The following is a 25833-nucleotide window of genomic DNA, read 5'->3' as shown; positions in this document are numbered from 1 at the left end:
GCACACTGCTTTACCACATTGACTGAAATATTTTGACAAACGTATACCCTGTACGTGTAAATGTGTCTGGTCATTTGAGAATTTGTAGTTTTGTTTCCATTTTCTGCTGATTAGGCCTTGTGACTGTGTAGTTTAATTTCACTTGATGATGTGCTGAGCAGTTACTGTAAAGGATGATGAGCTGAACTGTTTTTGACAGCACTATTAAGCTTGGGCTTCCTCATTTGAACTGCAAAACTGAGGCACTTGCCAAGTTGCCAAAATGGAACCATGTGTCCTGTGCAGTGTGTGGAAGTGCTAAATGAAGTTGAAATGCATTTCAAGGTTAAGATATTTGCAGTATGTTTGAATACTTATAAATATTGTCTTGGTTTTCAGATAAATTACTGTACATTTCCAGAGGAACAGCATTCACATAGCTGGCCTTGACGCATGACTCATGAAACACATGAAGCTGGAAACACTGCACGCGGTAATAATGCTAATGGCGTATTTAACAGAACGTGCAGTAATACATGTCAGGACTCATGGTCATGGAATTGCTAAATGGCCTGTTGATGATGTAGTCTGTCCTCTTTCACTGTGTATGCTGACTGATGGTATACAGTATACTGTATATTCACTCATCATCCATCTCAAACCATCTTTAACTATGTGCAAGAAGAAAGTTCTGCACCTGAGTATTTCTTGCTGCCTCTGTGTGTGTGTGTGTGTGTGTGCGCGCGCGCCTGCCTGCCTGCCTGCCTGCCTTCTGATTTAATTCAGATGAAAGTTGCCGCATTCTGTCAGACCCCAGTGTGACTGGAGCCACTGCAGAGAGAGAGAAGCTGCACTGTTCTTGTCTCACCTCACGTGTGAGAATAGGACTTGTTAGTTAGCAGCCACAGTCATGTCATGTACAGTATTTGACTACGAATGTGTTGCTTATATATGGCAAATTTAGCTTTTTGACTCCTCTAAAATGTTCTACCAAAAAATAGTGGTAAGGTTTGAGTCACGATGGTACAAATTGACAATGGTTAACATGCATTTGTTAGCCAACTAAAATATGCTAAAGAAGCCAGGTCATTGAATGCATGTGCTAACTGTTACCATACTGTGTTTCCCACAGGACTGCAATCTATCTGTTGTGGTGGCTTCCAGGGAGGTCAAAGTGATATTATCACATAATTTGCATAATTGCCGATGACACAAGTGCATGTAATAAAATAAAAAGGCTAAAAAAAGTGTTATTAATTATTAGTCTCAACATTTTAGCTTTTTCTCATTATATTATGCCTTTCTGCTCTATTTCCATTTTTGTTTGTTTTTATTTCTAAAATTTTTTCATTTTGTCGTTGACCGGAAAGGACGTACATGGCTAGAGCTCTGCTGTTTGGAGGTTTGGAGCTTTCTTGACTACACTGCAGGAATACCAGATCAGAACAGATCAAACTATAACTCTAAAACTAAAAAAACGGGTATTGTGTTAACATTTTTTAGGTTTGTGGTGTAATTGTGTTACATGTAGCAAAGACGTACAGAGTTATGACATCATAGACGGGCAACGAAACTGTTTCTATGTACAGAAATGTATGTACGGAATGTATGTATGGAAATTTTTGATAAAAATACGAGGGTTGTCAAAAATAGCACATTAACGGTGGCAACTAATTTATTTCATTAATGGCTTTAAATTTCTAGCATACGCATCATGGCAAGCCACAGCTCTCTGCTAAGGCGACAGACGGTGGGGCAGTGTAGCTCGCCATAGAGTCTCTGACGCTCTTTTGTAACTTTGTTCTTACCTGAACACATCAACAGCAGTGCAATTCCAACACCATATTTGTACTTCAACTCCAAACAAACACGTCTCTAGTCCATTTGTCATTGCAACGATACTTCCTCATTGTCATTAGACAGACTGCGAGATGCATTCATGGACACTCCGAACATCACAACAACGTCTTTATTATGCATGTATGGGTGGTCTAAATAAACAAAAATGCAAAGAAAAAGTAAAAGTGGATATTCTTATCACTCACCTTTTAACTCTTAATGCGGAAGTACAGTTTGCTGCATTTAAGTGTGCTCGGAAATCCCAGAAAATTCACTCAAAACATATGAATTCAACTTAAATTGGCGTGGTGTCTATGAACGCAACACCTCATTGCACCATAACAACACAGTTAAAGTCTGATTCAAATCTGCTATTAAAGAAACCAGTGCGAGGTAAATAGATTTTCAGACATGCCCTGTCATTTGTCTTTCTTTCAATAAAATACATGAACTCTTTCACTGCCAAAGACGTCTATTGACGCCTTTTCAAAAACGTTGACTGCCAAATACGTCTATTGAGGTCCTTTGCTTTTTTTCGTCTTATTCATCTTGTGTGTGAATTTCTGACTTGTAGGCAATGTATTTCTGTCCCAGTAGGTGGCAACAGTCCTCTTTTCCTCCAATCGGCAGCGACAGATTGTCTGTCTATGAAGGGTTGAGAGATGAAAATGGCGGAACACATGCAGAAATCGAGCGGAGACAAAAAATACAGGCAGCAAACGCTGTCACAGAGCTGGTCTGGCGGCGGATCTGCCTTTAGTAGTGACGCAATCGTGAAACATAGAGGTGACATGGGTGATGTAGGTGACGTAGACACAAATGCAGTTGACAATGGCAGCCGATGCAATAAGCTAGTGGTTAGCGTTGCTGAGCCATGTGGTGCGACACCGCAGCCAAACACCGGCAGCAGTTGATAGTCTGGTGACTCAGAACCCGACCTTGATTCTTCTGACGAGTGACTGCCGTCTGGATCGGTCAGCAGCAGGGATTCATCCCCACATCCAGCAGACCCCACCGTCACTCTGCTTGAATTTGTTTTTCTGCAGAAAAATCTTGTTTTCTCCGTTTTGGGTCAAAATCAGGTGTTTTTGCTGAAACTACCCTATGTTCTACCGCCAATATCTAAAGACCCAAAAAGACTAGAAACCAACTTTTTTTTCTGATGAAAGAACAGTGTCTAAAGTTTCTTTAGATAGTTTCAATGTTTATGTAGTCCTAAAACTCAATATTCTGTGGGTCTTGAAAGTTCAGCAAAAATGCCCAAAAACTCAGTGGAGCTCTCTGCTCTGAACATGGCTAGCAGTCAATGAGTCAAAAATGGGCATATTTCAGACATAGTGTGACATGGTGATTAATCATGATGAATTAATTTGAAAACTGTGATTAATCTGATTAAAATTTGTAATCATTTGACAGCCCTAAAAAATACATTAAGAACACAGTTGGACTTACACAGTGTATAAATAACACGACAAGATGCGCGCCATAATGTACACTGACCAGAAAATATATGCAAACTGCGGCAAAAGTTTGCCATAAACTTCGGACATTAACTGAAAAACACACATACCGGGGCGAACGCTAACCAGGCTTCCACTGTATATGCGATTGCCTTCAAGATTTCTTTCTAAAATTCCATCCAGCAGCTTTAACGTTGAGACCTCAACAGAAATGACTGAAGTACATTTCAGTAAGCTTATGTTCAATGATTGTGTGAGTTTGTCATCATTACCCGATTCTGTATTGTTCTTTCCATTAGTGCAGTATTGAGTAAAAAAGACAAATGAACGGGCCTGTCTGACCAATGAGAGCAGGTCTTTTTTTGTGCAGCATTGACTGAACTCACTGACTCAAACATCCAAATATAAATGTTTCATTTATTTTCTATGAAACAAGGACTAATCAATGTATTCTGGTTCTTTGTGACATGATCCTTTGGTATCTTAATCAGTCTCCAATCACGTATGGTTCTGCTTAGTTCCCAGTCGCAGCCACAGTGGTGTGAATGACTGATGATGTCGATTAGGGGCAGATGGGATCGTTGGGAGCAACTGAGACCATTGGAGGAGGGAGTTGCTGTTATGCATGTTGCTACTAGATTTTGTCGTTGAATCCATTTGACATTTATTTATCACTCGTTTTGGGCTTTTGGGACCTTGCTATTTTGAGATAGAACACAATGTTGGCAGCTTCGTTTTGTCTTAATAAGAACCTTGAAAGTGGTTGACAGTGTGAGATATGAACACTGACCTGGTGGTCCATTTGATGGATCGAGCAAAACCACCTTCATCCAGGCCTCATTGCTCTTATCTATACGTCTGTCTGTGGATTATCGACTTTAGTGGCAGCCTGTGCTCGCCACTCAGCTGTAGTGTGTCCTCCGGCCCTGGCCTACTGGTGTCATCTGATAAGGAGAGCTCAGGCACAGACGTGACGCTCTGGTTGCAGCCAAAGACCAAGGTCAGCACTTTACACAGAGGTGAAAGACACTCATCTTTGGCCACCAATAAGAATGACGGCTCCCGGTGGGGTTTCCTCTTTCTTTATCTTAAACAGAGGAAGTGGATGTTGTTATCGTTTTATTCAACCTCAGAGAGGTTCAAGGAGGGCTATGCAATGAAAGAGCAGGCAGTGTGGATCACACAGCAGCCATGACTAAAGTGAGAGAGAGAGAGAGACAGAGAGAGAGCTGAAACAGCAGCTCCAGAGAATATTCCCATCTGGCACTGCTCTTCACTGAGCCTCACGCTAAAACAACACAACTACTTCCTGTCTTTGCTATCAGGAACACCTTTTAGTTTGCCTTTGAGTTGGATTGACTTTTTTATCGATTGTTTAAGGGTGAGTAGCAAAAATACTTGACCGTAGTCCTGACCATTTAAGGGATTGGACTACCTTTACTGCTTTGAGGTAAATGCTCCTGTTCTGTTAATGTGCCTGTCTCAGGTTAATATGAGCACAGACAGACCTTTGACCTGCAAACTATACAGTAACTTGCAACCATAAACTTGATCTGGTAGTGCCTATTGTAAAGTCATGCTTTTGGGTTGTTCATCTTCAGTTCCTGTTCACTCATTTCTCATGAAGTCCAAAAGATTGATGTGTGAATACTGGTTTTATCTATTGAATATTTATCTAATCTGTATCTTAACTGTCAGTTGTGCTGTTGTCTATTTATTGCTACTGTGGTGGTTTTGTTAAAAGTAGTTAACAATAAAATCTGTTTTTGACCTTTAAGCATTGCCTAACTAACAATCTTCAAGCAATAGTCAGCCCATTTGAAGCAGGAGTTCTCCATGACACAATAACGTCTAATCTTTCCTCTAAACATGTTTTTGCCGAAGGATTTTATATACTGTATGTGCTATGTAGATTTTTGGCCTTAAAAACTGAGCTTTTGGAAAACTGCAGCCAGAGGGAGGTTTTCACAACTACAGCTTCAGCGTTTGTATGTGTCGACGGGTAAAACAGAGCTGTGGGGTTTGGGTCATAAGAAATGTGCAACATTAGGTCATGTTTTTAAACCTTATTTAAAGGGTGCTAACTTTCGAATGTGTATATTCCAACCGCTTCCTGCTCCACAACTAATAAGCGGCATAGAAAATGGATGGATGGAGTGGTCTGGAACCAATTAACTGCTATAAATGAGGGCCGATTGTCATTATATAGAAGTATTTTATGTAGGATTTGTATGTATTTACTGGATATTACATACGTTTTGAATTTAATATTGCAGAGTGTAAATGCAGCTTACATAGAGAGCTATTGCGTGCAAACTGTATAGTTATTTAAATTGTTTGATAAATAATGTATTACTATTCTTATCAATTATTGATCTATTTACAAGATTTTTATTTTGTGGTAAGGTGTTTCTATTGTATTTCAGTTTTTTTTTTGTATTTATTTGTCATTTGTTAACAATGTAAATTAAAAAGCAAAAAAAAAAGCCATTTCATTTCTTTTGTAAGTGTATGGGGTGTAGGAAGCGCCATGTAAAATCTCACCAAAGGCGCCACTTTAGGTAGCGCTCTGGTAGAACCTCTCAAGGAAAGCACAATGCATTCTGGGACAATGGTCTACCTAAAGAAAGTTTGTACTTTTTTTCTCATAGTAAATATAAATTAGAGGCATAGTTTTACCAAAAATGTTGGTTGAATTCAGGATTGTGTGCTATCTAGGGTGCTCGAATGAATCCCTGTTAAAATCCTCATCTATGAGAAGTGTTAACTGTATACAGCTATGACTTCAGTATCCTCCATTCGTTGTTTCAGGATGACTGCAGAGAGAATGGAGCAGAAAGGGCGTCCTGTTCGGGGAAGCGTTGTGTGAGGCACAGCTCTAGAATGTGAGCAGATGAGAGGGGGTGCGAGAGAATATGGCTACAGGGAGCAAATGTGAGCGAGCAGAGAGATAGATTATGGCTTATGGCTAATGCTTTGTACCTGTGGTTTAACTTTGTGCTTCAGGGCCTCTTAAAAAGACACCTCGGTGAGGTTGGCTGGCCTCAATAATACCCATCAAAAGGGTAATGCCCTCACAGACGGGACCATTCAGTGATTGCATGTAATTGTAGCTCCACCTCAGTGAGCTCGCACAGGAGCAGTGGGACGGAGGATGTTTTGAATGAATCAATGCCAGCGTGCTCAGCAGAGGACGTTGGCAACAGCAGCAGAGTAAGCTGCATGAGTAGGCAGCCACCATTGAGGAAAGCACAGCAAATCACAGACCCGCAGCTAACATGTTGGGCCAACCAGGACAGTCCTCACAAGTCGATTGCAAGAGGCGGCCGGTGTATGGCGTGACTTACAGGTGTGTATCTCATCCGCTCTCTTTATATGTAATTTACTGCTATAGCTTTCTAGCGTAAGTGCTTCTGATTGCACACCGTTAAATGTTAGTGTGAGTGCAGGAGACTTTAGTGTACAGTCTGATGATGTGGCCGAGAGAGGTCTTCACTGCGGTGCCTATAGTAATAGGCCACACTGACCGTTTGTCTGTGTAAGCAGAAATATGTTCTCTTGGGATCATTATAATGCTCATTTGTATTCGTGGTTAATTTGGTGAAGGTACAGTGCAGGTACAGTGGAGATATGCTGCAGTCCTCCCCTCTGCACTGTGCTGAAAAAAGATAAATGGGATGTTTACATGGGCTTGCGCCTCTGTTTTGAGCACAGCTGCTATGAGAACCAACCCACACGCACAGATACAGTGATGTACTGTATACACTTTAGGGCAGGGGTGTCCAAACCCCAAAACCACAGAGGGCCGCTTACAGAAAAAATAAAGGATGCATGGGATTACTTTGTTATTTTTAAATATTTTTTTAAGGATAAATAAGAGAAAAAAAATGTTTCAATTAATTTCAGCTTTTTGTCTTTACATTGTGCCTTTTTGCTCTATTTTTAAATTTTTCATTTTTTTTAGTGTTAATTTCATTTATACAACATGCCAATGATAAAAAAGTTGTGGGCCACAAATGTCACTTGGGCCGCACTTTGGATACCCCTGCTCTAGGGAATTCAAACAAATGTCACTGATCAATAAATCAAGAAAAACAATCACCAATCAATTATTACTTATTACTATTATTATTGTTTAAAAGGAACATACCACTGGCAGTGTTGTTTGTTTTTTTTTACATTAAAATATATATTCTGAGAATAAATCTAGTTTGTCACATTCAAATGCACAAGTCAACTGTATCAGCATAAATGATCAATCAATTAATTGATTTATTTCGCCTGTCCCAATACATTTCCGGAAATGACGTCACATTTGTACTTCCTAAGAATCAAATGATGCTATCGATGATATAACTAAGATTCTTTATTTATAAGCTTCGCATATGTTCAAATAAGTGAAGTCCTCTCTGTATAAAATGGAAACCTGATGTTGAGATTTGTGTGGCTTGATGAAGAGGAGCGTGTGAATGCCAGTCCTAATTGAACCATCAGATTTATCAGTCCGTGCATGGATCATACAGTATGTCTTTGTGGGTTTTGCCGCTGGTCTTTTCGTTGGAAGACGGCGAGTTGTGCGGGGGATGCTGAGGCGTTGAGGGTTGGATGTGTGCATTCGGGGTTTAGGGAGGGGTGGTCGTGTTCGCCTGCGGAGGTCATGGTGCGTTTCGGCTTCGTCTTGGGGTTTCACCTGGGGGCCGGATGTGTCTCACTCGTTGTGAATCATTAGTAGATTGCTATGATATGGACAGCGGTAGGATTAAATAAGCTCTTCTTTTTCCTACTCCTTTTTAGGCATGTTGAATTGTGGTATTGTAAAATAACATGTACTCCAATGTAACCTTGTATACATGTTTGAAATAAATGAGACTAAACTTATTAGTCAATCATGGATCAGTACACGGTACACTCAAGCCATCACTGACTGTATGTCAGGATACCAATGTCAGCCGCAGCAGACATGTATGTCTGCAGCCAAAGAGTTAGTGGTCCATAAAGATCACAGTGCAAAATGTCAAAAAAGAGGTGCAGGTAACAGTTTGTGAGCTTTGAATCAGTAAGGTGCCGGATAACCCATTTGTCTATGCTGTGATTTATGTGGTGTGACTGAGTGATATCTCCTCTAATGTCCACACTGTTCTGATCTTGTGGCCAGCAGCCATTGTGCCTCATTTGTATGCTCAGTCCATACAGGTCATGGCTTTGTTAACTGCAACTTTGAGTGACTTGAAAAATGACACACCTAAAATTGGCTCATGGGACATTACACCCACGAATAAGCAGGAGGGTGGGAGGGAGGCAGCACCAGAGAAAGGAGGCGACCTCTGCTTCACTACATTTCAAGGGAGGCGCCTTCTAGGAAAAGAAGATGATGGTGATGCTGAACAGAAGGTTGGGATATTTAAAAAGGGGAGTACGTTCTCTGCTTATTAAGACTGTGACCTTTTAAATTCTCCAGATTATGATAAATTGTAAATCACTCCTCTACTGTGTGTGTGTGTGTGTGTGTGTGTGTGTGTGTGCAAGAAAATTCCAGTGAAGGGACTGCTTAGGTAAAACATTTCTTCTGTTGGACTGAAGTTTAGGGTGGTGCACGATTAAACCTTCTACCACTTACCTGACTTAATGAGCCTCAAAAGTGTCTACACCCCACTCTCTGTATTCAAAGATCTAAAAATAGCCATTGAATTCAGTTATCCTTTCTCAGCCAAGTAGAACTTCTCCTAATTTATTTAATTAATTTGTTTAAATTGATTGTGTGAAAGCCTGCCTGCCTGCGTGTGTGTGTGTGTGTGTGTGTGTGTGTGTGTGTGTGTGTGTGTGTGTGTGTGTGTGTGTGTGTGTGTGTGTGTGTGTGTGTGTGTGTGTGAGAAAACCAAGGCAAACTTCAGCTAAATGTCTCTTTTTAACTCTTTAAGGACGACAAAACTTCATGGAGGGTCGGTGTACTGTATGGCCAAGGAAGAAGTTGCTTATATTTTGGTACAGACCAGGAGGACCATGTCAATCCAAGATTTGTAGAATCTGTAATTGCGAAAAGTCAAATTCCTTTGTGGAATGGCATAGCGTTGGCACTCCCATTCAGAATTAAATTCAATATTCAATGAAGTATCCTCGAGTCACCAGGTGCGTTGTCTATAAAAGCAATTAACCAATGGGGTCTGTAATTAAAAAACTAGGTCAATAAACATTGCCATTAACAGCTGTGGCTGTAGGCAACCTCCGAAGGTTGCTTTTATTAGCACCACCAGATGGTAGTAGCTGCCTTTGAAGAATAATGAGTGGTCAGTTCGGCAAGTTGCCGCTCCGGACAACATATATCAATCTAACATAATTTAAAAGGTAATCAATAGATTGCATCGATACTAGGAAATAAAGCATTGGATTTAAGCACAGCAGGCTTTATACGAATGTGTCTTTTTAACACTTTTAATAATAAAGACGTTAAACGTTACTCGATTCAGTCTGCCTGTCTGTGACGTCATCGCCACGTGCAGGCAGACAACAAAACGTAGCATGGAGGATGGCAGAGGACGAGTCGGCGAGCGAGAAATAATGAAGGCACCATTGCGGTCGAGTGTAAAGAAGCACTTTGGCTTTTGCAAAGAGGGAGATACTGTAAATAAGTCACTCGCTGTTCGTAGGATATGTAGGTCAAGTAAAATACCATGGCAACACGACAAATTTCTCCAACCACCTACTAAGTAAGGCGCCATGGGATTTCACACAATGCTGACCATCCAGGCACCTCTTGCAGCAAAAGTAGCAGGTAAACCAACTGTTAATTCAACTTGAATAGATGTTGGTTGCACTTTATTTTGAAAAACAAAAGCAGAAGTAGCAGGTAAACCTACTGCTGAAATGCTGGTTACACTGTGCTTTTATTCAAAATTGATTGAATATTGAAAATGAGAGCAGAAAGGTTAAGCTCCTGTTAATTCAACCTGAAGTGTTAGTTGCACTTGATTCAAATAAAATGTGAATGCATTTGCCATTAATTGTTGTTTACTTGTTTGTTTATATCCATGGTTAATTTATACCTGATTCCCTTACAAAAAAAACAACGGGAATCAAGGAAACTTTGCCTGCACTGTCCAGTATCCAGGTATTTATTTCACAGTCACACCAGTCGAATTTTTGGCTGAAAAATTACTGAATCGATTTAAAGTTGCAGAATCGTTTTGGATGGTATCGTTCAAAATGAACTAATATCGTCCTTAAATCGTATCGGCGAAAATGAATCATGATACGAATCGAATCGTTATTAAAACGAATCATTACACACCTAGTTGTTTACAATGAATTAGTCATCTGTATGAATGCGGGCTCTGCAGTTTGCAATGGGATAGGCTCCAGCTCACTCGTGACCCTAATGAGGACAGGCGATATAGAAAATGAACAAATTAATGGAACGGTATTGGCTTCAATTTATGGCGCAATTTGTGGGCCATGACTGCCCAAGATGATGCACATCTCCTAATAGTGAAATATGCTGTGCTTGAGCTAATCGACTTTAATTAGTTTGGTGTCAATGTTCAGAGGGGGTGTAATGATGCACCAAAATGAGAAAAACACTAGGTCAAACAGAAGCCTGAGTATTTTTGTATTTAAAAAAAAAAATTGTTTTGGATATTGAGGGATTACGTAGATAAGAGATCAGAAAGATAATCTGACCATGAACATATGCAATTTGTGTCGGTGTGTGAGTGCGTGTGCAAGCTGACTGGAGTGTGTATGTAGAGTAAGAGTGTTTGGTAGAATCAGACAGCGGGATGTTGCAGACCAGTGTGTATAATAGCAGTAGTAGTAGTTTGTCTTTCATTTGAATTCTTACCATTAGGAAATAATCTTCACACTGTTGCCATCATAAAATATGTATTTACTTTTGTTTTTACAAGTGCGGAGTGCACAATAACGCTTCTTGTAGCCACACACTGTGGACAAACACAGCTCATTAGCATTAAAGCTACAGACACACAAAATGGCTATTCCACCCGCAAAAAGTCGTTTTAAACTAAATTCCAGCATCAAGGCAAAATTTTGGGGAACACCCTTTGAATACACTATTGTAGTGCGTCAGATTACTTGAAATGGTTGAAGATATTTTTTTTATTCATATCGTCTTGGTAGCCATCCAATAATCAGAAGGAGCAGTACATTGTCTGATGCCTGCTGTTTAAAACGTTTTATCCATCTCAGCTGGCTCCTTATTGTCTCCCAAGCTCAAGCTTCATGCTTGAGTTTTAATTCTGCTGACGGTGCAGTGACTGTTTGCTGGCTAATCCTCCTCCACATTGGTGGAGTTCTCCTGAAAGGACCGAAGGGTGAGTTGCTCAAATTCAAATGAATTACTGCTTGAGTGTATTTCTTAGGAAGGTAATAAAACATACTCACCCACATGTCAAACCTCATCTTCCCCATTGCTCTGCATGTTGGACACTGAGTGTTCTAAAAAAAGACCATTTTTAGATGGCCGCGGTGTGATTAATGACAGTGTAGTCATAAGTGTTTTATGACTATCACAAACAGTCCTTTCTGAATGTGATTTGCGTGCTTTCAAATATAGTTACTTTACATAACACCCCTCCCTTCCTTTCTCTCTTTCTTTTCTTGCCCCCTGCTTATTGTGTTCAAGTCCGCTGTGTATTCCTGCTGGAAATGTTCAGCTTCACCCTTCCCCAATTTATTGCATCCCCTTCTGTCCTACATTGCACGGCTAAGCGATTAGCTGTGTTTGGCTTTGCGATGTGCTTGGACTGTGTAGCAGCAACAGATGCTCTGGATCAGTGGTTTTTTTTTTGCCACACACAAAAGGAAACATAATATGCAAATGAAACATACTGAATCATCACTGCTTCCCAAATGAATGCTTATCCAATATACAGGGATTATACACTAGCATATTCACCTTAAGTGCATTGGAGGACTTGGGGGCCTTAAGAGTAATCCATTTTGTCTATTAAGGTCTCATATGCATATTGCGATAGGTCACTTAAAACATCCATCAGGTGCTCTTTATTATTCATTCGGCCTATTTTTCTCATCAACCTCTATCAGCCATTTACAGCGTGCTGTCACATCCCATTTGCAACCTCATTTTTTCAGCAGGAAGTGTCGATGTGAGGGGATGATTAAATTATGCTGAACACACATTTTAGGTGGGACATTTAACACGGTTTATACTGCAGGTGTATTTCATGTTGTGGCTATTTGTGAATCATATCTTATTGTTTAAAGTGAATAGATGTATTAATGATTGATTGAATAAGATCCGACCCTCCCCCAAGGCAGAATAATCAGAATTTTGATCAATAACAAATTGCAGACCATTCATACCATTCATTTCACAGATGCCGGTGGTGATCACCAGAGCCCATCTTTGACCCCAGTGTGACACACAGGGTGGAAAACACTCATTTCCAAAATTGACTAGAAACTTGCTCATTAATATGGCTGCACGGTGGGCTAATGGTTAGCTTGTTTGCCTCACAGTCAGGAGATCCAGGTTTGTATCTCTGTTGGAACCGGCTTTTTCCCACATTCCAGAAACATAGATGTTAGGCTATTTGGAAACTCTAAATTGTCCATATGTGTGAGTCTGAATGGTTGTTTGTCTATATGTGCCCTGCGATTGGCTGGCCACCAGTCCAGGATGCACCCCACCTCTTGCTGGAAATCAGCTGGGATAGGCTCCAGCATAACCGTGACCTTAGTGAGGACAAGTGGTATAGGAAATGGATGGATGTTAAAATTTGTGCGTAATGAATGCATGCACATCATGGCAAGCCACACCTCTCTGTTATAATGGTGGATGGAGACAAGTGTGGCGTCCCCACTGATGTACACAAATCTGACACTCCTCTTTTAAACTTTATTTCTACCTTAAAGTGCTCATGACACCAAAAAAATGAGGGGGGGGGACCCACATAAAAATGGGGTTTGAGAGCACAGACCTCCGCCACCCGCCATAGTTTTCACATTTTTTGGATCAGTCCTTGATATTTTGTAGAACCTGTTGGAATCCTGTATTTTTTTTCCAAGTGCTCTCACCATTTTTTGTGGAGTTACAGTTTATGCACAGATGCCAAAAACGGTCCTGTCTCACAATGTTAAAGACTCATTTAAGAAATTGTCGATCCGGATGGTGATCCGGATCACGGCCAAAGTTGAAGCAGTTCTTTCATATCCAATTTTTGACAATTCCTGAAAATTTCATCCAAATCCATTCTGAACTTTTCAAGTTATTTTGAACACAAACAAACAAACAGACTAGAGAAGCACTCGGAGAGCGCAGACCTCCGCCAAGCGCCATAGTGCCCGCCATATTGTGATTCACACCAAAATAATAATCCTACATTTTTTGGATCAGTCTTTCATATTTTGGAGAACCTATTGGAAACATGTCCTGTTTTTTTTTCCAAATGCTCCAAATGCTGATTTTTTATGGAGTTACGTGCACAAATGCCGAAAATGGTCCTATCTTGCAATGTTAAAGATTCCTTTGAAAAATTCCTGGATCCAGACGGTGATCCGGCTCACCTCCAACATTTAATCAGTTCTTCCATATCCCATTTCCAACAATTCCAGAAAATTTCATCCACATCCATTCAGAACTTTTCAAATTATTTTGAACACAACAAACAAAGAAAGAAAGATAAATAAAGAAAAGAATAGAAAAATAAAATAAAATAAAATAAAATAAAATAAAATAAATACAGGCAAGAAACCTAACCTCTACGCTGCGCTTGGCAGAGGTAAAAATCTACCACAGCAGGAGTGATCAGCGGCCCCTGATTAGCTAGCCTTGGAATTTGGCATGATGACAGTTTGCACTTTATTTATTTTTTTCTCCATTTATACATTGTTTCCTGTTTTGTGCTCTTATTTTGTTTTTCTGTTTCCTGTTTTGCACCACAGACGGTGGCTTTGCTGTCGCTGGATAGCAGCACCTGTTTCTCATTAGTAATATGTTTTACTATTTAGGTTGAGTTGTGCTTATTGTTTGTCGTCAGTTCATTTCTTGTGTTGATTGCTCTTCATGCCCTAACTTATTTTCGCCCACTTGGGTTATGTGGTTTTCTGAACTGAATGAACTTTGTTTGCTCATGGCGTGGCTATTTTTGTGAGTTCAAGCCACACCTTGTGATTTGCTTTTTGCTTTGCTCAAATAAAAAAAACATTTTTTTACTGCACCGTGACATCATGTCATGTGCATGCATTCTGGGGTAGTGCACTTCGTTCATCGACGCACCGTAACAATAACCCATTTTATTATTTGAAGATTTACAATGTTATTTTGCGCCGCAAAAATAACGAGATCAACATGTGTTTTGGTGTCATGAGCGCTTTAACACATCAACTGCAGTAATCGGTTCCAACACCATATATTTATCTCCAACACGCAAACTCGTTTCTCCGGCTGTCCTCTGAACAACACCTCCTCATTCTGCACCACACTACTGTGAGACGTCCACTAAGCAATGTTCATAGCTTATTTTTATTTGATGCACTTTTATTCTTACTTGAAATAGTGCCGTGCAAATTGTATGGGTTGCACTTTTAATTTATTTGAAGCACCCTTGAAGAAAGCCCTTGGGCTCTTCCATATGTGAAACTTGTGACCCTTATTGTTATGTAGTTGAATAGCCCTGACATAGGATGTTCTTGGCAGAAGGTTACCTTTGGTGGACCAAAACCTTTGGAAAATCCATCCTTTCGTGGTGTGCCATGCATTGTAGGCAGTGTTTGTGCTTCGTCAAAGTAAAAAGACGAAGCAATTCAGTAGTAGTACCCCGTTGTTGCTGTCATCCTCACTGTTTCACTGTGATGATATACTCTCATTTAGGTGCCATTAATTTACATCACATTCTGACCTATGCAGTATATCACAAATGATTCCTATACATTCTTTAGCACATGTGCAGCCTCCAAAGGTGAAAGGTCAACCTATTACTGCTAATTAACTTGGGATTTCCTGAGGCCAACGGCATGTGATGTTCGTGGGCTCGTCATCTGAGACGGGCCAGGACCTTTTTATGAAGCTTGACGTACATGCTGCGGAAAAGTGTTGTGTGTCAGAACAAGGTGCCCTTGAACTTCTGCTTATTACTCACTGAAGTACTGATCTCAGTAGAGGGGAAGACTACGGTGAGGGGAAGAAAGGCATGTTGGTGTTTGTTTGTCTGGTAAAACATAGAGTTACATGTGCATGCTATTGTAAAGATGGGCCAATTTGGTAATGAAGCCATGTCTCATTGACAGTCTGTTGTAACAGAAAGTATGTTTGTAAAGTTATACGCTATATTACATTTAAACTGGACTATTCCCCCATGCTCACTGCACCTTAACAACATCAGTGTGCATGCACAAATACCTGCAGTGGCATGTTTGAGAAAAGCACATGTATTTGGAAACTGTATAAATATAATTAAAAGTTCTATTGGAAATGGGAACATTGAATTTCAATCTGGCCACAAAAATCCCAATGGTAATGGTAAGAATTTACTGTGTGTATGCAGAGTGTCTGGCCACTTTACAACTCTTTATTAGAAGTACTCGGTTAGTCGGCTGCCTTGCTTGTGTTTCTGATTGCTTGTGTTTTTGAATGCACCGCTGGGACAATAGATTGTGATGTGTCAGAACCGTGCGTGTGTGCCTTGCATGTTAATGAAGTGTTAGCCCGGACTGCTCTTTCAGATTGTGCCCAACCTTCTGACTGTTAAGACACTGGCAAGCCTTTGCACATGTTGAGGCTTCGGTGTGTTTGTCCGTGTTTTTGTTCTGGGGTGATTTGCTGGTTGGCTACAAGCTTCCTCCACCAAGGAGGTTATATTTTGCTTTAATGTTGTATTGACGCTGTCTTTGATTGCATACATCAGTAGACACATGGCTGCAAGTTGTAATGGCTGCAGCCCACTCTCTATACGAGTATTGCTCTCTGTAAGAGTAGCTAATGGTGTTAATGATAGTAGTGAGTGACAATGACGAGGAAAGACCAGTCAGCGGTGTGGCACATGTTTGATTTGCACACTAAAAGGCAGCACAATCAGCCATTAAATAGAGTGAGGCTGCTGTGCTCTGCTATGAAACTGATAAAGGTCGGTCAACCTGTGCAAATCATGCTGCAGAATGCTTATCTGCTTAATGGCTTGCAGAAAGACAGTGTGCACTGTTATTAAGGGCTATTTCACTCAGCCTGCGAGTCTGGATGCTGCAGCATTCTGCTTGGGGATTCAGGATTTCTCTCTTTCTCTCTCTCTCTCTCTCTCTTCCTCACTGGGTGGGCTGATTGACTGTAATATTGCTGTGGTACGTGCATAAGCACTGGTTTGTTTTCTCTTATTTAGCTTACCATCTGTTTGCTAACAGTTTGTGGGTATTAATCATATTTGTGACACCGCTTTGAAATGATCTGCAAAGGGTGTCGGCAGCTTAACTGCATGAAATGACTTTTGTTGATTTATGCCTTATTGAAAACGACAACGCAAGGACTAACACAACATGTTCACGACCTGTGATCAAGTGACTTACTTTTGATTTACACTTAAAATTGTTTGTCTGTATTAGTATATGCTATCTGTCCTATTTACCGAAACATGAAATATCATCGAACACATTTGGATTCAACAAATAACTGGTTGCACTGTGCTGGTTTAAAGTCAAAGGTCAGTTTGCTCCACTGAATCATGTTTTTTGGGCATACAGTGGAATCTTGGCGTCATGAATTATAATTGAAATGGACGCTAAGGGAAATAATGTAAATCCGTTTAATCCGTTCCATCCATCCAGCCATCCATTTTCTATACCGCTTCTTCCTCATTAGGGTCGCGGGGGCATGCTGGAGCCTATCCCAGCTGACTTCGGGCGACAGGCGGGGTACACCCTGGACTGGTCACCAGCCAATCGCAGGGCACATTTAGAGTCGCCAGTTAACCTCACCTGCATGTTTTTGGAATGTGGGAGGAAGCCGGAGTACCCGGAGAAAACCTACGTGCACACGGGGAGAACATGCAAACTCCACACAGAAATGCCCAGGGGAGAATCGAACCCAGGTCTTCCTGATTGATTTTCCCGAGGCTGTTACTGTGTTGGCCAACGTGCTAACCACTAATCCGTTCCAGAAAGTCAAAAATGTTAACACAAGAGATGATTTTATAGTTTTATAATTATACAGTAGTTTTACATGCAGAATATTTGAAATGGATAAAAACAATGAATAAAAGGGATACATTCATATTTAAGGTTACTTTTACCTTCATTGAAGACGTGATTCTTGACAAGAGAAACACTGTTGAATTCAGATGAAGAGGAAGATGTCTTTGGGAACAGTCAATGAAGGTCAAAGTAACCTTAGGTGTTAATTTATCCTTTTCATTTGCCATTTAAATGCATTTAGAATAGTTTCATGCATTTAAAACTACAATTGTAAAATTATAAAGACCTGTATTGTGTTAACATTTTTGAGCGTCAACTGCTGATGACATCAAAGATGGGCGACGTAATTGGCTTTCGGTTCCGGTTGCGATTTTGTTAGCAAGCTATGCTAACAACGACATTTGTGATAAAAAACATTTTTTCCAGTCCGATCTGATCGATCCCTATGACATCTGTTTAGTTTTTTCCCAAATTTAGTTTTTTCTGTTTACATTTTTTAGAATTCTGTTTTTTTAAATTTTGCACTTATTTTACCACCATAGTGTGTGTGCTTTTTGTGTCGATATAGAAAATGGATGGATGAATAAAATGTCAGCTAATTAAATGCAGAAATCCTTACATTTATTGATGCAATACGTCATTGGACAATTATGGCCATTATTTCAGAAACCGAAGTAGCTTTGCTCACTTTTCTAGTGGGATTGCTACAAATTCCTCGACAAACTGTAACGTCCATGCTTGTGGTTATGGAAGACGTAGTCGCGATGCAATTCCAATCGCATAAATAACAAAATATTGCAAAACACAATGCGTTGTGGACACACTCATACAGCCTGATTCATTGGGCAGTTTGCATGTTCTCCCCGTGCGTGGGTTTTCTCCGCGTACTGTGGTTTCCTCCCACATTCCAAAAACATGCATGTTAGGTTAATTGGTGACTCTAAATTGTCCATAGGTATGAATGTGACAATGAATGTTGTTTGCCCTGTGATTGGCTGGCGACCAGTCAGATATCTGGGATAGGCTCCAGCATACCCATGATCCTAGTGAGGATAAGCGGCATAGAAGATGGATGGATGGTTAATAATAAAAATAATATGTACGTTAATTAAAAAGAAAAGATGTGATGAAATTAAACTGGTCTCCCTAAATTATAATAATCTGAAAATGCTGAAGTCACATAAAATGCACATTGAACTGATGTTCCAACACAGTGATTATAAAAGCCGCTAAAAATGCCAAACCCAATACGTTTATTACGCGTGCCATTCAATATTTACCCAAGCTTATGTTGCTATGTCTCCATCCGCATACCAGGATTAGTTTGAAATTCCTTATTAGCATAGATCACAGGTCACTGTGAGGGATAAAGCACTGATACCAGGACCTTGACGTGCCCTTTTTACAAGTTTATTTCTAGGTCTTTGGTTTGCATATTGAATTTTTTTTTTATTCATGGCGTTCCATGTGAACAAGAACATATCATCTGCTTCACAGAAGACGGCCAAGCCAGTGGCTACAGTATCTGACTGGTTTATTAAAGTGTTCCCTTCCATTGTGTTTATCATGTTCATTCTCAGAGGATATCGCTGGTGAGGAAAAACACTGGTTACATTGGTGAATAAACAAGACTGTTAGAGAGCAACATTTTATTAATTTATTTTTGTCCTGTCCAGCCATTAGGACACATAGTATTGCTAGCAACATTTTTGTTTCAAGTATTTTGATGATTGACGCATAGTACAGTACAGTACAGTGCAGGAGTGGACACATTCTATCTCACACATTATCTTGGAAGAAATGTTAAGCAAATCCTGCACTTTGAAAAGGGGAGTGTAGGATGTAGAGAAATGAAACATGGAGAGGGAGGAGGATCTGATAAGCAGCTGAGGTATTCCCCTGATGGGAGGGAGTTGACTCGTTACCATCCCCTCTGTAAGTATTACACTGCACAGTCTGAGCACCATTAGATCCTTGGCTTCCCGCGCCTGTCCTGATAATGTTGAGAGAATTCCCAGGAGCTGTGGCATCGCAGGGAAACTAGCAGCTGATTCGTGATGACTCTATGTGCGCTGTCAGGTGAGGAAGTCTTCAAAGTGTGTATTGTGTGCTAGTAGCGGCTATGCTGTTCTGCCTTGTGAAGAGGTTAAGACTGAGGCTGCTCATGTCTTGTGATGGACATAGGGAGTCACAATTTGTGCACTGGTTAAATCCTTGTGTTGGATTGGGATCACACCGTGGTAAAGTCTGGACCCCTGCAGAGACGTGCAAGCAGGCACTGCTAGGGAGGCAGAAGGGATGCAAGTTCTATGCAAGCTGTGTACTGTAGTTGCAGTTTCTTCTTACGTAGGAATACTGTCCTTTACTTATTGTAGGAACTCTGAGATCGGGTTTTTGACTGGTAGACTGTTAAGGGGCCTGAAGTTAAGATTTATTTGTACATTATTCACAGTATGCGCCTGCACAGTCTAATCGGATCCAATACAAGAGTTGTATCTAAAATGATGACAACATTTATGAATGCACTATTTTTACCATTTATTTTTACTATTTACTATTTTTACTGCCCTGCAAACTACAACCACAATAATACACGTTTTTTAAGTTAATACAAAACAGAGCATTATTATTTTTATAACGATTTTTTGAAGGATGTTTGATACATATCTTTCATTAGATCTCATTACATTGTATGGAGCTGGTGAGTGTCCACAAAAACTTTGAACTGTATGGCAGCTCTAACGACACACCTTATTTCCAACAGAATATAGTGTTTTGAAGTCGTTGAATCCTGCACTCTAAATGCATTTGAACCATTTGCACTGTGAATGTAAACAGTGCCGCATTGAGAAATGTGCTTGTGAGTCATTTTACTCTGCTGATGGAAACACAAACTCCACCTGACCTAATGGTCAGTGGTTAGTGCCCAGCAACAAGGGTGTTTGGCTGTGTATAAGAATGTGTGTGTTTTAAACAGGTGGAGAAAGTTTGTCTTATCTATTTGACTGTCTGTGGAAAACAGACAGCAAGTCAATAATAATTCACAGCTTCCAAAAAACAGTTGAGGCCAAGAATCTGTACACATGTTTAACTATTAATGCATGTTTTACCGGGCGGCATGGTGGTGCATGTGGATGGTTGGCACACCTGCTGCACAAAAAGGTGATTCGAGATTCAATTCTCAGCTCAGATGTTTTTGTGTGGAGTTTGTGTCCATGTTCTCCCCTTGCTTGCGTGGGTTGACTCCTGGTACTCAGACTCCCTCCCACAGCCAAAAAACATGTGAATTGGAGGCTATGAATTGTCCATATGTGTGAATGTGAGTGTGAATGGTTGTTTGTGTATTTGTGCCCTGCAACGGCCTGGCCACCAGTCCAGGGTGTACAGTGTCTTTCGCCCCTAAGTCAGCTGGGATAGGCTCCAGCGCACTTGTGACTCTGAACAGGATAAGCAGGTGTGAATTATTGAATGAGTAATGTTTTACTCAGCTCGATGGAACACATGGACAAATAGCTTTAGTCTCATAAAGTCAAACAACAGCGCCTCATTTATTTGGCTCTCAGTGACTTATCATTACAACAATACGATTTTGTGTAATAATAACCGATAATATGCCTGATCGTAATATCTTATAAAATCCTCCATAACCAGAAACTAGCCTGTTAGCTAATACATAGACAATTAAACAAACAAATAATACAGAATTCCACAATTTTTTGGAAGTGTTTATTTATTTTTGTTTTGCATTAAAGATGCAATGAAAACATTAGTGATGGGAAACTCTATTTCTCTTATGAGTTCTTATCAGTCACTTAGTGAAGTGAATCGGGTACTCAATCGCTTGAGTCACTCATCACAAAGCGCATGCGCAGGAACTCTCACATGCCCAATAAGTTCGGCAGCCGAGCTGTAGATGTGAGCACCCGTGAGTCAAGTCTTCGTCAAGTACCCTCAAGTCAGTGAAACCCGAGTGTTCGTCAAGTATCCCCGAGTCAGTGGAACTTGAGTCTTTGTCAAGCACCCATGATGCAGCTTGGGCAGGAGAGGGAGGAGGAAAAAAAAAGAGTTGATTTGAGGCAAGGACCAGATCTGCTGTTTTTTTCTTTCTACAGGGCAAGTAACAGTTGCACAATAAATGACGTGTTAGCTGGTTTCTTTCTTTAATTGAACTAGTGGTAGAAGGAGAGAGTAACAGAGATGAGTTATCATAGAAGAGTACCGGTGAGTCCCGATTCAGTTCCTCCATGCACCACAGGTGTTGATTTGTTATTAATTAAGGCTTATTGTTTATGCTGACTTGTTTTCATGACACTTTTTCATGTTGCACAAGGAGTTCATTCAATGACATTCACTGCCTGGCTCTTATCAGAGTGTGTACTCCTGATTGCAAAACGTCTGCTCGCTGCAATGTGGATGCCATGATTTATTTCCACTTTTGTTAAGAGTACAACCTTAGCCAAGGTTTTTGCTCTTAGTTTAAAAGAACTTAAGTTATTTTTTTTTTTGTCTTGACGACACAGTAGTTTCGTTGTAGTCACTACACTGTTTCCTCAAAACCACATAATGTATGTGTGCTAGCTAATCCGCACCAAGAGTTCATTTTGCCGTTTGGAGCCACACTGCCACAAGCACTGGAGAAGCTTGCTGCAAACAAATAGTTGTTCTGTGCTGCAGTGTTGCCGCACTAACTGGGGATGCTGCAAAATTCCGTGACAAATAGTTCAGAAGTAATGTGGCTGAAACAAAAGCCTCAAAGAATGCAGCTTTCTAATTAACAGGGGATGTGCTGGTGGTGCAGTGCTCTACTGTGTGTGTCCATTGCAGCTCAGCCAATGAAGAGTTGGTACAGGAACAAGCCTGGCCAAATGCCTGTGTGTGTGTGTGTGTGTGTGTGTGTGTGTATGGCAAGTGCCTGTGCAAAGTCCATGTAGTGTTTATGCCTGATGTTTCTGCGGGCTCAATCCCTTAGCATCAGTGCTCTCCAATATGTCGTCTGAATTTTTCCAAAATGTCAACTCATAAATCTTTGCCACATGCAGCAAGGTACTGCTTTTTTGTTTATAACACTCAATTTTGCCGCAAAGCTGACTGCAAAGCTATGCAGTCATATTTAGTATTTACCCATAGTGCACTTGAAGCAATAAGTGCGTCAACATGCTTATCTTTGATGTTTAGTATTTGTAACATGGGGTGGGGCATTTGTGTACTATGTTGTCAGTCCTTGCTTATATACTAAAAGCTGTAATCAGGACTTATGTTTTCCCACATACAGTAGACTTATGGTGATTAAAGATGGGTGTGTTGGGGGGTAGATTAGATCATTTTAGAGCAGGGGTGTCCAAACTTTTCCACGAGGGCCGTACACTGAAAATCAAAAGATGTGGGGGGCCACTTTGATATTACGTACTTCAAAATTTTGTAAAAAGGCTAACAACAAAATGTATATATATTTAAAGACAAAGCATTGTGCTATTGTTAATTATTAGTATCAGCATTTCCGGCCGTGATAAGTGAATTTCCCACGAAGTAGGATTACAAATTAAATGGAATGTTTTCGTAGTTAGAGCATAGAAAATCTGTTTACTTTCTAAATACGATACGATTTTTACCATTATTACAGCCCTGTGGATGTGAAATAACACCCAGTTTTACACTCCTATTAGTCTTTGTTTACGACACATTGCTCAACTGTAATGCATAGACTATGGGATCACTGCATGGACACGAGACGGCCGCCGCTTAAACATAGCATGCTGCAGAGCTAACTAGGTTGCCTCCAATTTGTTTATTCTAAACTTAAGAAAGGCTTTCAAACGGAGTACGGAAGAAAGACAAAGAAGCCAAAAACTTACCACTTCCACATGGAACAGGAGAACATTTTTCACTATGTCATGTCGGACATACCATGGCTGACTACATACAGTGTGAAGGTATTCTAAAGTAATGTCATGCCTCATCAATGTAACATTACCGATGCCTAGTGACCAAAATACTACATATAACTGTATACCGTATGAATTTCAATATTTTTGACTAATAATAGTCCATAGCCAACCACGAAACAGCGGTCATTTATTATTTAATATTCGCAAAAACACGATGTTTGAACAGTGATGTAGCAAGGGACGACTGTATGTGCGTTTATTTGTCAAGATAATGTCTCCTTCCTTTGTATTAATTTTCTCCATCTCTTGTCCTGCAGCCACAACCTGAGGTGTACATCATTCCGACATCCTATTACCGGGCAGATTTCACAGGAAAACACAGAATACACACTGGAGGACAAGTAAGTGGGTTTTGCTATTTCTTTAGACTGGGGTTTCCAAATGTAAGAATGCCAGGGCCGCTTTAATACATTTTTGATTTTTTTTTTTAATTTCATAAGATTATTGTAATACAATTTATTTTTACAATATGCATAAGGCCACTAAAAAACGAGGTGTGCGCCACAAGTGCCCATTTGACCACCCCTGCTTCGGCTGTTTCAAGGATAGTTCAAGGTGATGGGATGGGACTTTAGAATTTGATTAGTTGCAAAGTTTAATCATCTGTAACAAGCGGAGGAAATACAGTCGTTTCAATTAAGAGTTAATGGGGAAATCAGTATGGTCATAGAACACTCAGCGGGCCTTGTTGCTAAAAAAAAAAAAAAAAAAAAGATGTATTAATAAATATCATGACATTCAAAGATGGAAGATTACACTCACATGTCAATCACAGGCGCCGGAGGCTTTTTAGTAGTATGCCTGAATCTACAGTAGTATCTGCTAATTATGCAAGCTGCACTCACATACGCCTTCTGTGTCTGTCTACTGTTATTGCGGGAGGCTTTTTTTCCCTCTGAGGCTATTTCTTCAATGACAGTCAAGTCATAAGGGGGATGAAATTTTAGATGGACGTGAGTAAAGTACTTTTTTCAGTCATTCGAACACCTTGAAGAGCTGACAGTTCTTTGTTTTTGTTCCATTATGCAGCCATTCTTTATGAATAAATACCCCTCTATACGGAGCATCATCTTGTTGTGCGGCAGCTGGGTTCGTTTTATGACATTGTCAGCATGTCATGCTTTGCAAAGCCACCAAAGCTGTGTGACAGCTTTAGAGCACAATTAAAGCCGGCAGGTGTGTGATCATCCTCAAACCAGCAGGTGAAATATGATGCTTGTGCATGCTTTTTAAATGCTGTTTGCCTGAAGCGGCACAAAACTGATGGCGGTTTATTATGGCGTATAAAAGTCAGGTACTGTCCTCACTGGCAATAACATTGTCTTATAATAGTATCAGTTGAATGTCCCTCGTGCAGGAATATGAGCAGGATGTCAGTGAACAAGGACGCAAGGTCTTCAGAAACACTTTACACAGTAACAGTTGTACAGCAAGCCTCTCTTGAGGCTCTCTCTAGCTTAAAGGAAAACTACACCATCATCCACAATCCGTATGTGAAACATGACCACACATGTGTTTCATTTTCTGTGCGTTCCAAAGAGAGAAAACGAGTTAGCATGTGGGAGCTAACAATTCACGTAACGGGACTCGCCTATTTTGACAAAAAACGCCAGCAATATTCCATTACATAACTGATATTATATATTATAATATAATATAATATATTGGTATATTAACCAAGCTACAGTGATGTTGCTATTTTGCAGCTAACACGAAGAACTATATTTTTCTGGCGTAGCAACACAACGCCTCTTCAGTATCACCCGTCAGTCACAACGCCTCAAGCCACTACCGAGCGGTAACACTACCTACTGGAGCTGCTGCTGTGTTGTGTGTGTGAGTTTAGAAAAGTTAACGCTAGGTTATAAATCATGCCTTGCACCTGTATTGTAGAAAGTTGTAGCAATAAGCTGAAAAGTTGGTCAACTTTGAGATTCTGCACGCGACCAACTAAACATCGGGGCAGACTGAAGCAGTGGACACTGGCCTCTCAACTTAGACCCGACGACATCGCTAGGAAGACTCAGCAAGATGCTTGTTTGCTCTCAGTATTTTTTACCTGAGGACTATGCTAAATTTACCAGCTCAACGGGGAGCACAAATCTTGTGCTAAGAGATGAAGCCATTCCATCAGTCGTCATCCCAGTGAGAGCGAACACTGTAAGTGACTGTTTTCATGATACTGTTATTTTGTCCATGACACATTATAGCACTAGTGCTACATGATAACGCTATGAGAATGCCTTAGTGTTTCACTATAACTGGATCTGTCTAGCACTCAGCAACATTGTTCTCTGCCTGGGAGGAGGAGGAGTCTTACCTGATAACCTGTAGCTCATCCTCCGTATATTCAGCTCAAAAAGATAAGGTTCTGGATCCTCATTTGTTTAAAGCAGTCATTGGTGTCGGCGGCAGCTCTCACAAAGTCTGCCATGATTAGTAATAGCAAACAGACA

At 40.4% G+C, this 25833-nt stretch overlaps 1 protein-coding gene across 14 annotated transcripts in view; it reads left to right on the top strand.

The window, feature by feature from the left end:
• The window catches only part of plekha7b (pleckstrin homology domain containing, family A member 7b), an 87698-nt gene that overhangs the window by 14454 nt on the left and 47411 nt on the right, over positions 1-25833 (top strand). For 12 of the 14 annotated variants that reach the window (XR_008569736.1, XR_008569737.1, XM_054769696.1 and 9 more), the window contains exon 4: positions 23635-23718. Coding sequence is in view for 11 of the 14 variants with exons in the window: in XM_054769696.1 (XP_054625671.1) it covers positions 23635-23718 (84 nt within the window). In the remaining 3 variants the exon portion in view is untranslated. Of the gene's footprint in view, positions 1-3677; positions 4660-19354; positions 19512-23634; positions 23719-25833 lie in introns of those variants that run through there. The other 2 variants (XM_054769693.1, XM_054769689.1) reach the window with 2 other exon arrangements.

The sequence above is a fragment of the Dunckerocampus dactyliophorus genome, chromosome 3, assembly GCF_027744805.1.
Source record: "Dunckerocampus dactyliophorus isolate RoL2022-P2 chromosome 3, RoL_Ddac_1.1, whole genome shotgun sequence".
Taxonomy (NCBI): domain Eukaryota; kingdom Metazoa; phylum Chordata; class Actinopteri; order Syngnathiformes; family Syngnathidae; genus Dunckerocampus; species Dunckerocampus dactyliophorus.
This window is presented reverse-complemented; position numbering and strand designations above follow the sequence as displayed.